The 14386-nt window shown below is 43.7% G+C and overlaps 1 protein-coding gene across 1 annotated transcript; it reads left to right on the top strand.

The window, feature by feature from the left end:
* Positions 1-710: 710 nt before the first annotated feature.
* Positions 711-7657, top strand: TTR (transthyretin). The gene is made up of 4 exons (XM_057699645.1): positions 711-799; positions 1791-1921; positions 4254-4389; positions 7406-7657. The coding sequence occupies exons 1-4, from the start codon at positions 731-733 to the stop codon at positions 7511-7513; spliced, it is 444 nt and encodes a 147-aa protein (XP_057555628.1). The 5' UTR covers positions 711-730; the 3' UTR covers positions 7514-7657.
* The last annotated feature ends 6729 nt before the right edge of the window (positions 7658-14386 follow it).

The following is a 14386-nucleotide window of genomic DNA, read 5'->3' as shown; positions in this document are numbered from 1 at the left end:
CTGCACATTCAGTGCAGGAGAGGCTGTAAAAAAAAAAAATAGCTGGTTCTCTATTTCAGGCTCACGGATGCCAGTTTGAAATATGTCATTATTCCTTGTCGAGACCCTTGTCTCAGAAGAACAGAAAAATTGTGAAGAAATTGCTGACTAAGCTAAGCTTCCAAATGACTTAGTTTGGCTGAAAAATAGGTTTTTCAAATGTAAGCACTGCCAAAGGTGTTTCCTTGTTGACTCATGGATATAGCTCAAGCACAAAGATGCTTTCGATGCACTATATTGAAGCCTGTGTAGCCAAATGTCATTCCATGTGAAATGTTATTACAACTTGCATCTGTCATTTATAATGAATGATGAAATATATAGAAAGTGGAAACCATGCACACAAATAATAGGTAAGGGAGAAAACAAATGCCAAGAATGTTGGCACATCCAGCCAAGCGCAGAGAAGAATATTTTTGTTTTGTTTTGACTGTTTTGTTTTGGTGATCTAGCTGGTCAAATGACTTGTTAAGAGTATTTCATAGAGCTAGTGTTCTGATGCTCTAATCTCTCTAGGCAAGGTTCATATTTGTGTGAGTTACTTATTCTCCCTTTGTTGACTAAGTCAATAATCAGAATCAGCAGGTTTGGAGTCAGGTTGGCAGGGATCAGCAGCCTGGCTGGGAAGAAGTGAGTATAAAAGCCCGAAGCTGGGAGCAGCCGTCTCAGAGACCCACCAGTTCTCAGCAGGATGGCTTCTTCCCGGCTGCTCCTCCTTTGCCTCGCTGGACTGGTATTTGCGTCTGAGGCTGGCCCTGCGGTGAGTGTTTTACCCTTTGAAGTTCTTTCATATGTTCCCTATGAAGTAGAAGTGACTTCTTCCTACTTTGCCAACCAGATTTTATTACTAGGACCAGGGCACCCAGCATCTATTTTTAAACATCATTGATTCAAACTTCAAAAAGAATGAAATTCTGCAGAGCTTATTGAACTGGGGCTTGGATCCTGGGCGCTCTCCTCTATGGCTTTGCAATGGTGCCTCAATTTCCTCAGATAAATGGTAGAAATAAAAATCTGATATTCCAGAAGCTGTTATTATTGCGTTTTCAGAAGCTTGACCTTTCATAAAGTTGATTTCCCTTTAGCTAATCAAAAAGCATGTAGTGATTAATCTTTGAAAGGCTTGGCGGACAATGTTGTAGTCAGATATCTAATTCTTAAATCCTGGGAATTCCCTGGATGTCCAGTGGTTAGGATCTGGTGCTCTCACTGCCATGGCTTCAAGCCCTAGTTGGGGAACTGAGGTTCTGTAAGCCGGCAGGCGCAGCCAAAAAAAACCCCCAAATTCTTAAATCCCCTAGAAGAATTAACTAAAACTATAAATAGGGACATGAAATCATCTGACATTATTTTACAGCAACTAGTAAGGGAATTAGTACAGCAACAACTGAGTAAAATGTTCTCAGGAAAAACCATTTGGTCCTACAGCACAGTCCATCTTTGCAGGTAATTCCACACAAATGACTAGGGTTAACAAAGCAACTGTTCTCAGAGGGCCTATTTTCTCCCTTCAAGTTCATTATACACGCCCCCACCAGAGCGCAGCATGTCCCGAGGCAGAAACCATTCTTCCTCTGAAGACAATCGCATCTGTGTTACACTAAGGGAAGCTTATTAACCATCAACGTTTCTGTGGCTGGAAGTGGGATTCGCGTGTCCTTCCTGCCTTATTCCAGACCTAACACCACAAAGGACTCATCCTATCACTCTAAACAACTTTGTTGACTTGTCACTTTTCTTCTCTCCACCAGGGTGCTGGTAAATCCAAGTGTCCTCTGATGGTCAAAGTCCTAGACGCCGTCCGGGGCAGTCCTGCTGTGAACGTGGCCGTGAAAGTGTTCAAGAAGGCTGCTGACGACACCTGGGAGCTGTTTGCCTCGGGGTGAGCAGCCCGGGGAACCCAGACGTGGGATTTGGTTATACGTCCCCTTCCCCCGCCACTTGTTAGAGAGACGGCTCCCATTGTTACCAGAAGGGGGACCCCTTCCAGGGCCTGAGGGTGGGCTCTTGTCTGACACTCAGAAATGAATTGTCTGAGGAGACGCACATGCTGACAAAGCAAGACACTTTCTAGGCAAGGGGTGCCTGGCAGAGAGCAGCAGGATGAGGGAACCCAGGAGAATTGCTCTGCCACGTGGCTCGCAGTCTAGGGGTTTATGGTGATGGGGTTAGGTTCCAGGTTGTCTCTGGGTGATCATCTTGTTTGTGCCCATGTTTGGTCTGAGTCAGGGTCCTACCTGGTGGCAGGAGCATCTCTCCGCCAAGATGGATTCTAGCGTGAGGGTTTCTGGGAGGTTGGCAGGACATATTACGGGCTGGTGTCTCCTCCCTCCTTTTGGCCCCTCTCAAGTTCTCCCGGTTAGCTTTCGGCAGCAACACAGCGTTCCTTATCAGGACGTCCTCTTGTGAGACAATTCAGGCAACAGGTTATTATTGTGCCTGGCCAATGCGAGCAGTTTCGGTAAAAGGGTCCCTAGCAACCTCATTCACTAAAGGACCACAGAGTAGATTGAAGATGCAGGCAGAGGGAAGCGGGCTCTCAGAAGGATGCTCTCTCGCTTTGCTCAGCTGGGAGTGACCAGGATCCTGAACAGCATTCTGGGCAGCTCCCCACTCCCCACTCCCGCCATGGGGCACCACGTTTTGGGGTCACGAACTGCTTGAAAAGGGTGATGAAAACTATGAACTCCATACCCAGAAAAATGCACATATACACACACTTATAAAAACGTGTGTATAATTTGAGGAATTCCAGATTCCTTGACGCCCTTGCATAACACTCATGCTGAGTCCTTGTCTTGCAATGTTAGGAAAGATGTAGAATTTGTGTTGATTTATTAATGAAAGGAAAGGAATCGAGGGGCAGCATGGAGGAGGTGGCTGTCTGTAGTTTATCTGGACCATCCAGAATTCAGGGCTGTTGTCTCACAAACCCTGGTGGAGCATCTACCCTGCGAGGCTGGGGCTGTCAAACTCAATAAGAAAGGACACAAGAGAAAATCACCTGATACCAAGCACAGCCACAAATCAGCCCCATAATCCCCCATCACTAGAAGCCCAAATGACTTCTCATCTTCATTGGCTGCTTTACAACTTTCATGGAGTTTTTTCACCTCCACTAGCAAGAGTTTCAAAGAAAATGCACGTTCGTAAAATCTAAGCCAACCAACAGAATGAACAACAAAGAAACTCTCAGTACCAAGCGATATTGCTAAGTGTTTATGTCCCCTGGGAAGAGAGTTTGTGTGGGTTTTCATTGAATTCCAAGAATCATATGATGATTCTTCATCCATCCTTGGGAAGGTCACTTTCTTTAATGTGGTTTCAACTGAGTTTTCATTTGTTAATTCATTTATGCTTCTGTAAAATGCCAAGCACACTGTGGAAGGTAGTTAAGAGAATATTCTAAGCACGAGATAGAATGGACACCAAAAACATTCAGATGTTTGTGGGAATTTTTTTTTCTGATGAGACAAAAAAAGGAAATTCAGTATTTTCTTCCTGGCAAAGAAGAAAGTTGGGAGGGTAATGAACAGAGTCAGTAAAGACAATTTCCAGTCTCATCTGTCTTAGTTTTTGCTGTCTAATTGGAGAGTGATGTCTAACGCCAGCCATCGAGCAGGTACTTATGCGGAATTAAAAACTGCCTAGTTTAAAAACAAAAAGGAATCATCTAGTATTTGTTGACGGCAAGGAGTTACCAAGGACCTTAATTACATAAACAATGAAAGAGCCAGATACAGGTTTCTCCTTGTATTTTGGGCTTCCCATTATGTATACAAATGCTACCACTTCTGGAAGGTACCCTCACACCACAGGGGAGAGAATCGAGGCCCTGGGGTCAAGGGAACCGCAGTCAGAGCAGCTCACGGCCACTTCCAGGGTAATTACAAACCTTCACCCAAATACCAACCCTGAATTGTAATGACTCTTTTTGAAGTGAAACCTCTTAAGAGAAAAAATCTACAATGAGCATTTTGAAATATTCCTGACAAATTTCCTGTTAGTTAATTTTAGACAGTTACCAGAATTTTCCCTGTCCTGACTTAGTTGAGAAATACATATATATACACACACACATATATATATTCACATTCACAAACCGCACTTGTGTGTGTGTACATTATGTGTGTGTGTGTGTGTGTGTGGTGTCACCTCCCCATGGCATTTATTCCCTCAATGCCTAACTTAACCCAGAGTTTTGCACCTTCTAGGAAAACCAGTGAATTTGGGGAGCTCCATGGGCTCACAACAGAGGAAAACTTTGTAGAAGGAATATACAAAGTGGAATTAGACACCAAATCCTACTGGAAGTCACTTGGCATTTCCCCGTTCCATGAATATGCAGAGGTGAGTGCATGGCTGCTTGTGTTGTTTTCTATTTTGGGTTTGTTTTCAATCCCAGAAAATGCACCATTTGCACTTTGCACACCATGCAAAAGTCAGAAGGAACATGTTGGACTAGCTCAGCTTCCCTTTCCCATTTCGACAATCAGAAATCCACAAAACTCTGAGACGCATACTTTCTCTGTTTTGTGAAAATTCATTTAGTAACACGATGTGAACTTACAAGATGCTCTTTAGAGACTTCATTCCTCCCACTGACTCCGATTGTTTGTCTGCTGAAGAAATATTAATATGTTAGACTACTAGGCAGCCCTCCAGACCCCACTTAGGGTGTTATACAACAAAACACAGATGCATCATTTGACTTCTCTAGAATCTGACAACTTTTCATTCCAAAACACGTCTGGCTTCCAGAGGTTTGGATAAGTTATTTCAGACAATGCACACAGAGACAGTAAATTCAAAATAATAACAGCAACACAATAGATAACACTTATCAAGCATATACTACCACTGCTTTCTATAGTTAACCGATTTAATCTTTGTAAACACCCCACTGGGGTCATTCCTATTATTATCCCCATTTTACAGGTGAAGAAAGTGAGGCACAGGCAAGTTAAATAACTAACTTGTCAAGGCCACAGAGTCAGTAAGGGGAGGAGCAGTAATGTTTACCACCAGGGCCCAGGCTGGGTTCAGCCTCAGGTGTGCCTCAGCTTTCTTCCTGTGAGAAGTCAAGCCGTATTTGTAACGCTTGGTTCACACTCTGTTCCTCTGCTTATGAGGTAGCGGGAACCTCAGAGTTATCCATGGGCCCAATCTCCCTACGTCTTCCTTGTCTGTGATTCCTTAAGTCATGTAAAACAGATGGCTGCCATGGAAATAGAATCCAGACATACTGGTCAGAGTTAAAGATCAACTAATCGCATCAAAAATAGCTCGGCATGAAAGGGAACCAGTCTCTGCGGCTTAGTCATGGATGAGACTTTCAATGACATAAAACGGTTCTTTTAGTAGACAGCGTTGCCAGGGAAACTGAAGGGGCCTGTTTGACTTTTGGGGTCCACAGGTCACCAAGGGGGCCCTACCTACCAAGAAGCATGTCTCTGGCTACTTCTCAGCCAGGCAACAGGACGTGGAGCCCCAGTCCAGGGTGGCTGCAGGGTTTAGATGGCACCCAGCACAAGACAATGGCCCCTAGAGTCTCAGGCCCTACCCTGCAGCAGCAGACCCGCCACCCTGAGATCCTTGCCCCATCAGGCTGTGAGCATCTGAGAAGGTTCAGTGCTGGACGGCCCGTGGTATGTTGTTCCTCTTCATGAGACGTTGGCTTCCTTACCTGCTCTTCAATCCTCCAGTATTCATTCAAGAAACATTTTAAAAATAAAAACCTTCTATGTGTTGAGGACTGCGCTAGAAACTAGAGATTCAGAAGTGGAAACAAATCCCTGCCCTTGAAATGGAAGGGAAGGGCCTGACATTAACTAAACACTGTAGGCAGGACCACGAGCCCAGCGTGGAGCCCGAATGGATGTGGGGAATAGAAAGAGTGCGAGGCGTCAGGCATGAGTCCCAGGGCCTCACTTGGGTGACCGGCAGGTGCATGGCGGGTTCAACCACGAGTTCCTTCTCTGCCAGCTTCTTCGGATGACGACCTTCCAGAGCATTGCTATCCTTCAGCACTAGTCACCTCCTGCTTGGCCAGTGACCCAGGTGGCCACATTAGACTTAATAAGAAAGGATAGTTCCTTTGGAACTCTTAGTCCTCTCGACTTCATGGATTTCTGAGCACAGATTATGCCATTTACAATTTTTAGGAAGAATCAAATGAGGCTGGAGGCCAATGTCACTACAAGAGATCAGACATTTTCCTGAGTTGCTTCCAGATAGTTGGCCTTTAAGGAACACCCTTTCTCCTGCAGAGAGATTCTTAAGTGATTCTCACCTCCTCTTGCCCTGATGCTATTTTTGTTTTCCGTACGGTTTAATCGGATCTTTTTTCTCCCATCCCCAAGTTATCAAATTTTCCTTTGTCCATATTTAAAATAAAAGGTACTTATCCTGGATGTATTCAAAGCTCAATCCAGGGTCTGTATATAAAATAAGTAAAATTAAACACCTCCTCGCTGTCCTCCATCTGTCTCCTGAATCAAATTTATCTCTACTTGCCTCACTGTGGGCACCTAGACCATCCCAGCACCTGAGTGTGAGCAGCTCTACTAAATTTGCCTAAAGTATGTGACTAACTGACATGATGCTTTCATACAATTCTCCCAATTCCACAGCTTAAATGAGCTCCAACGCGTGTGCCTATTTCAGAATTCCGATATGAATTTCCATACCCTACTTACATTGTAAATAGAACCTTCTAATGCTTTGACTCCGTATTTCATTGCTTGTTATATACACAAAGTACACTTATTCTTCCTCATGTTAGAAAATGCAAAGGAAAAGTGGGAGAAAAAAATTTCTGGGTTTGGCGATAGGTGCCTTAACTCCTAGCCTGGCTCTGTCACTGCATGAAGTGGGCCAAACACTCTAACTCAGAGGTCTGGTTTGCTTATCTGTGAAATGGGAAGAATGTTCCCTTTGACTCTAAAATTCTAGGGTCTCTAAGTCTGCAGTGGGATTGACAACCACAATTTTCAGGCCTTCAGGTCACTGAATGCCAGTTGCTACATTCTGTCCTGCCTTTTCCAAAAATCAAGAACACGGTTATGAGTAATTAGGAGCTCTTTGATTTCCCTCAGTCAGGTTAGGGCCACCCTGATTTGTAGTGTGAATTTGCCCGGAAACAAGAGACCTGATTCTGCAGGCGAGAGTGAAAACTCTTTGTTACAACAGCTGCGCACGTGTCCAGCGGCTTAGCTGGCCGCAGATTTGGAGTTTTGCCTTTTATTTTTTGTTCACACTGCTCCAGAAAACAAAATAAGAATAATCTCTTTGGCACTGGACTTCCTGTGGTCGCTCACATTTGGGGACTCTGCTAGAAAGCGCTCCTGTCTGTGTTCTCTCCCAGGTGGTGTTCACAGCCAACGACTCTGGCCCCCGCCACTACACCATCGCGGCCCTGCTCAGCCCCTACTCGTACTCTACCACGGCCGTCGTCAGCAGCCCCAAGGAGTGAGGGACGCCTGCCTCAGTGGACTTGAAGGATGAGGGACAGGATTCCGCGTAACCAATGTATTCCATTTTTATTAAAGCAGTTTTTTCAATTTATAAGCTATGTTAGAAACTCAAGCAGAGACAATAAAACATTCCTATTAAAGCACTTCCCATTTCACTTGAACTTGCTTTTTTTTTTTATTCCCTTGTTGTCCTCTCCCCCCCAAAAAATAGAATTCAAATTTGACAGAGATGCAAAGGAACTCAAAAAACGTCTCTGGCTGAACTCTGGGGGAAATCCAAACTTCCAATGTTTTCCAAGCTGAGCTGGTCTGCATATTCAACCTGGTCTGCAGCTATTAAAAACACACAAATGAGAGACAAATGAGACAATGAGAGTGCTTTCTTTTCCTCTTACCATTGGTGAATAGCAAAAGGCAAATTCTCAAGGTCCTATTCTTCATTCTGTGCGTTTCCTTTAAGTGCTTTACTGATTTCAAGCGTAGCCCAGCTCCACCAAGACAGACCTGCAGTGACTCAAACCCTCTAATCTGCTTTAGAACAACCACAGCCCACCGGAAGCTAACTAGAGGTTGTAATCAGAGAACCCTTGCACTCCCCCAATTCACTTGGACTCGCCCAAAATTCATGTACTGAGAGATTGCTGTGTGCCATGCATTGCTTTAGATGCCTTGAAACCTAAAGAATAAGATCAAGTGCCTGCATATAAAGAGCTCACATTCTTTCAAGAAGATAATTATGGGACTTCCTAGGTGGCACAGCGGTAAAGAATCTACCTGCCAAAGCAGAGAACACGGGTTCGAGCCCTGCCCTGGGGAGATTCCACATGTCACAGAGCAACTAAGCCCATGCGCCACAACTATTGAGCCTGTGCTCTAGAGCCAGTGAGCCACAACTATTGAGCCCATGTGCCGCAACTATTGAAGCCTACGCGCCTAGGGCCCGTGCTCCACAAGAGAAGCCATGGCAATGAGGAGCCCGTGGACCACAATGAAGAGTAGCCCCTGCTCGCAGCAACTAGAGAAAGCCCGTGTGCAGCAACAAAGACCCAATGCAGCCAATATATAGATTAAATAAATAAATAAATTTATGAAAAAAAAAAAGAAAATTATGGCAGCGTGATTGGCAGGGGCTATGGTCCAAGTTACCATACCTTGGTGGGAGAGTGGGAAAGAGGGAGTAGCAAACAGCCTGGAGAGGTCAGAGAGGGACTCAGAATAAATTGCACTTGTTTGAAACTTGACTCTTGGCTGTTTATCAGGTAGAAAGGGGGAGGTGCTCTAGGTAGAGAGAGGAGATATTGCAAGGACAGGCCAAGTGAAAAATCTTGATAAGTTGAGGGAACAAATGGGGGATCAGAATGTTGGATCATAGGGAGTATTGAGGTGGACTAGGTTATGCTGCTATAACAAACACCCCCAAATCTCTGGGCCTTAACACAAAGTTTATTTCTCATGCGTGCCAAGTCCAATGCAGAAGTTCTTGTTCTGGTGACTCTCAAGGTGGCTTTCCTCCAAATGGTGACTCAGGGCCCCAGTTTGATTTATTTTGTGGCTTCAAGGGACATCTAGTCAGCAGACTGGAGGAAGAAATTATGGTATTAGCTGCCTCTGTGTTGAAGTGTCACACACGATTCCCACTGACATTTCACGGGATGGAACTAATTACAACGTCCCGTTCAGATGTTCTCAGCAATGTGGTCCCTGGCTGGGAGTCATTGCCCAGGACAGCTCTACAGTCTGGAAAAAAGCTCAACAACCATCTCTGTCACAGTAGGGTTGGGAGATGCAGAAGTGAGGCTGGAGTGGGGGTTGATGGCCCTGGTGACACCTTGATTTCGCACTTCTGCCCTCCAGAACTGCAAGAGAACTGTGTGTCTCTGCCGTCACGTGGCATCTTCTTAGTGGATTAGAATCTCATCTTTTATTTTTTAAACATACATTTTATTGTGGTAAAAAAACCATAAAATATAACATCGTAACCATTTTTAAGTGTACAGTTGGTAGTGCTAAGTATTGTATATTCACATTATTGTGAAACAGATCTCCAGAACTCTTTCATCTTGCAAATCTGGAACTCTATACCCGTGAAACAACTCTCCTTTGCCCCCCTCCGCACAGCCCTTGGCAACCACCTTTCTGTTTTTTCTGTCTGTGAATTTGACGACTTTAGGTCCTTATATAAGTAGAATCAAACAGTATTTGTCTTTTTTGTGACGAGTATGACCTCATCTTAACCAATTACATCTGCCACGACCCCATTTCAAAATAAAATCACATTCTGAGGTACTGGAGTTTAGGACTTAAACACATATTTTGAGGGGGACATGGTTTAACTCATAATGCTTGTCTTTCATGACCTTGACACTTTTGAACAGGATTGATCAGTTACTTTGTAGAACGACTCTCAGTTTGGACTCATAGGACATTTTCTCACGATTGGACTGAAATCACTTGTTTTGGGTAAGAATACCATAGAAGTGATATCACGTCTGTTACATTTAGGAGTTGATGTTGTCAGTACGTCATATTCTATGCCCCATTTTTGATAAACAGAAAGTCTCGTGCATTGTGTTGGTGGGGGTGGGGAGGCAATCTTGTGGCAGCGAGAAATACGAAACAGAAAGGAAGAACCCTGGAACCTGGAGAAACAGCCATGATGTTGTCGACATCGCTTTATAGGCTGGTGATGATAAGAAGATTCAACAAATGGAGAGAGGAGAGTGTGTCAATACTCTCCAGCCCAAATCCACCAGGAACACATCTGTGTAGTCGAACCAGTTGGACTTCGTACTCATTCTGGCAAGAGAGAACACACAGTACTCTCCCTAAGAGAGCATTAGACGGATTCTACCATAGGATTTGGGGCTTTGGTTGAGTGATTTGGGGGAGAGTCTAAGAAAGCGGACTTCACTCTAGATTGGGCACCATCAGAATGTGGGGGCAATGCTATGATTCAGTATCTCAACAGTTTACCTGTTGGGAGGGCAGACCAGAGCAGACATAAAGCTGTGACTGGTAAAGCAGAAAGAGTTACTCCTTCTAGTGAAAAGGGAGGTTTGGGATTTTGTTGGTTTCACAGTGATTTTTTTTTTCTTGCTTTGTTGTGGTCTTAGACCAGCACTGATGTCCTGTGAGATTATCGTATCCAACGGAGGGAGCAACAGCAGCCCAAACTAGCTTGTAATAACCTTGAGGTCAGCTCCCGGATGTCAGGAGCTGCTTCTCCACCCTCCTCCTCAATGTTTCTATCACTGTCGACAATAAAGAATCAGCAAATAGCGGCATTAGCTTTGCTGTGAAAGGGAAGAGAATGAGAGGAGTCCTACCAGCAGATGGAACGAATGAGCCAGTCACTGAGCCTGGGGAGTGTGGGCAGGGGGCAGATTTGTCGTCAGCGATGGCGAGTTCCAATTTTAGCCAGGCTGAGCTTGAAGTCATCAAGCCAGTTTTCAATCTCATACTGTGGAAGCTGGCATTGCGTGTAACCATACAAGCAGAAAACAAAACTCACTAACATTGAAATACCTCCTGAAACATTTGGATAGCCCCTGCCAAACAAGGAAATTTAGGATATGTACGCCTTAAACTGTATTTTATTCACAAAGGTGACACGTCTAAAAACTTTCTCACCCAAACCCTCAGTATTATGACCATTCCTTCCTTTTACGTCTCAGTTCATAGAACACACCACCCCTCCCCCCACGCTTAGCCCCACGATTTCTTCCTCCTGCCTTTCAAAATGGAAATAAGCTGAGAACCCATTCCATTTTCCGAGTTCCCCATTCTCTGTGGGTTAGAACCGCCCCGGTTAATTTAAAGCCAAGATGATAATTCATCTTTGGCAATCAGTGCAGATGCTGAAGGTCTGTTCCGGAATCTCTGTCGGCCAGCAAGGAGAGAGGGGTTACGTGCAGCTACTTAAATAAGCACGGAGATGGGGGGCTTCCCCAGGGGCTCAGCAGTCTCCCACCTGCTGCTCCTGCCACTAAAGTCCCTCCCCGGGAGGCTAAAGGTGTGAAACTGGGTACAAGGCGGGAATGCCACAGTGGGCTTGGGAGAGAACACTGGCGCTACCGTGCGAGCCCAGGCAGCTCCCCAGATGAGGACTCGCACCGAGCTGAAAGGTCACACCTTGAGAACTCTGCTCAGGAAAGCGATTTGGAAAATACCCTGGAATGTATTTCCAAGCATGTGGAGGACAGTCCCTAGCACGTCGTCAGTGCTCAGTAAATATTTGCTGGAGGAATGAATAGAGAGCGTGGATCCAGGTAGGCAAATAGTTCTCGCCTGAGCCCTTAAAGTCCCTTGGGTTCTACCAGGGCGTTTTTCCCTCTCCCACAGACGTGTGAGAAATGACGCCGTGAAATGGACCCAGCTCCTGGGAGTAACCTTGTTCAAATATCCAATGCTAAGATCTGCATCCTTGGATTGATTTCAAGAACTTAGTCACCGAGAATGGCTACCATAAAATCAGTCTATTTTAAATGTCCCACTGGGTGCCTGGCTAGCTCAGTCGACAGAGCACCAGACTCTTAAGATGTCCCGTGGCCTAGGCCCAGGGCCAAAAGGAAAAAGGGCTCCTTCATTCAAAACTACAACTAAAGCCTACTGAGTGAGTTTTGCCTCATTGTTTTGAAAGGCAGAGACCCTCTGCTATTCCAGGCCTCCCCACAGAGAAGCAGCATGGGATGGGAGTCCTGCCTGGGGCCAGTGCTACAGAGGGCTCAGAGCCCTGCATGGAAGTTGGGGCCTTGCCAGGAGGCCACACCCTTCTTGTCTGGGCTTCCTCTGTGCAGAGGGAAATACTCAGCAAAACTCGTGAGTGCTCTGTAGTGAGTATTCCGGCTACATCTCCAGCATCTGTTCCATCCATCCCTCTTCCATTAAGTAGCAATGGAAATGTTCTCACCCTCAGTGTCTGGAAAGCTCCTGGAGTGGGAGCTCTCCATCTAAATTAATCAATGAAAGCTCATCATCTTTGCCCCAGGGTTTAGCTTAGGGGCGCTCGAAACCTAAAATGGCCTAATCAGAGGGAAACCCAGGACTTCTCTTTCGTGGTGAGATCAAATGAGGCACCTCCCTGGAGGAATGCAGCCCCAGGAGGTGCTGGTGGCAGTCTGTGACCATGAGGGCAGTGATCAATCGCCAGGAGAGAGCCAGTTCCAGAAAGGTGGCAAGTCAGTCTTTGTGACGAGGCGGAGCAGCTGAAGCATTTAATATTTCTCAATTTTCACGGCATTAACCAATAGTTTCCTTGTTTTTCAAGAGTGTTTGATTCAGTTTCTATAAAACAATTTTTCTTTATTTAGAACAATGACCTTTTAAAATGCTATATACCTTTTAAAAACCGTTTTTTTTTAAACAAACTTTAATTTTAGGACCGTCTTAGACTTACTAATTTAGCTATTTTGTTACTTGTGACCAAGAATGTCTCAGTTGATACAGCTATAGAAATATTCACCTTCTCTTGATAAAAGAGAGTACAAAACAGTCAGGAATGGTTCTAAAATAGGCTTTCTCATGTATATGATTAAATTGAAAGAATTCATCCTATGATTTGTGAAGAATGAAATTGGCAGTTTTTCTAAAGATATTATAATGTCCAAGAAACTAAAATCATAGTAACCCTTAGATGCACAATAGAATGTTAAAATAATAGAATATGATACACATAAATTTGCAACCATAATGTGAAATTATTTTCATGCTGTAATTATTTTCCCATGAACAATTTCTCATATTTCTATGTGATCTCTATCATTTTTATTTTTGAAAAATTTATCATTGTATGTACTACAGTTTAGTTACACCACGCTCATAATGTGATATACTTAGTCTCAATTTTTTTGCACTTGTAGCTATTGCTATAATGCACATCTTTATGAAGCATACAGATTTTTGCTTCTGTTGAATTAAGTGAATGACCTAACATTTCTAGGCATTTATAACTCAGGCTGAGGGGGCCTTGGGCATCAAACTTCCTGGAAAAGAGTCCTGGCTCCACCGTTACAAGCTGTTTGATCTTGGACAGATTACATAAACTTTCTTTGCCTTGGTTTTTTTAATTTGTAAAATGAGAATAATCATAGCGCTGCCTCCAGAGAGTTATTTTAAAGACCAATTGTCACAAGACAAGTAAAGGGGTTTAAAACAATGCACAGTTCATAATAAGTTCTCAAGAACTGTAACTGTAGATATTCTTATTTGGAGTAGTAGCGTATGAACACATTAATGTCATAAATTCTATGACACAGAAGCCTTACTAGTTCTGCTTATTAAAAATGTTTTGTCACTTTAATATGTATATTATTATATCTCATGATTGCTTTACTTTTTGTTTGATTACTAAAGATGAACATTTTTCCTGTATTTTTTATGTGTATTTTCTATTCCCTTTAATAGACAAGTTTTTCAAAATTTTATTTTATTCAAGTATAGTTGATTTACAATGTTGTGTTAATTTCTGCTGTACAGCAAAGTGATTCAGTTATACGTATATATACATTCTTTTTCATATTTGCTTCCATTATGGTTTATCACAGGATATTGAATATAGTTCCTTGTGTTACACAGTAGGACTTTGCTGTTTATCCATTCTATATATAGTAGTTTGCATCTACTAATCCCAAACTCCCAGTTCATCCCTCCCCCATCCCCCTCCCCCTTGGCAACCACAAGTCTTCTCTGTCTGTGAGTCTGTTTTGTAGATAAGGTATTTGTGTCATAGTTTAGATTTCACATAAAAGTGATGTCATATGATAGTCGACTTTCTCTGTCTGACTTACTTCATTCAGTATGATCATCTCTAAGTCCATCCATGTTGCTGCAAATGGCATTATTTCGTTCTTTTTTATGGCTGAGTAATATTCCAT

Source organism: Hippopotamus amphibius, chromosome 11 (genome assembly GCF_030028045.1).
Source record: "Hippopotamus amphibius kiboko isolate mHipAmp2 chromosome 11, mHipAmp2.hap2, whole genome shotgun sequence".
NCBI classification, from domain to species: domain Eukaryota; kingdom Metazoa; phylum Chordata; class Mammalia; order Artiodactyla; family Hippopotamidae; genus Hippopotamus; species Hippopotamus amphibius.
The sequence above is the reverse complement of the archived record's forward strand: the minus strand, read 5'-3'. Positions and strand labels throughout refer to the sequence as shown.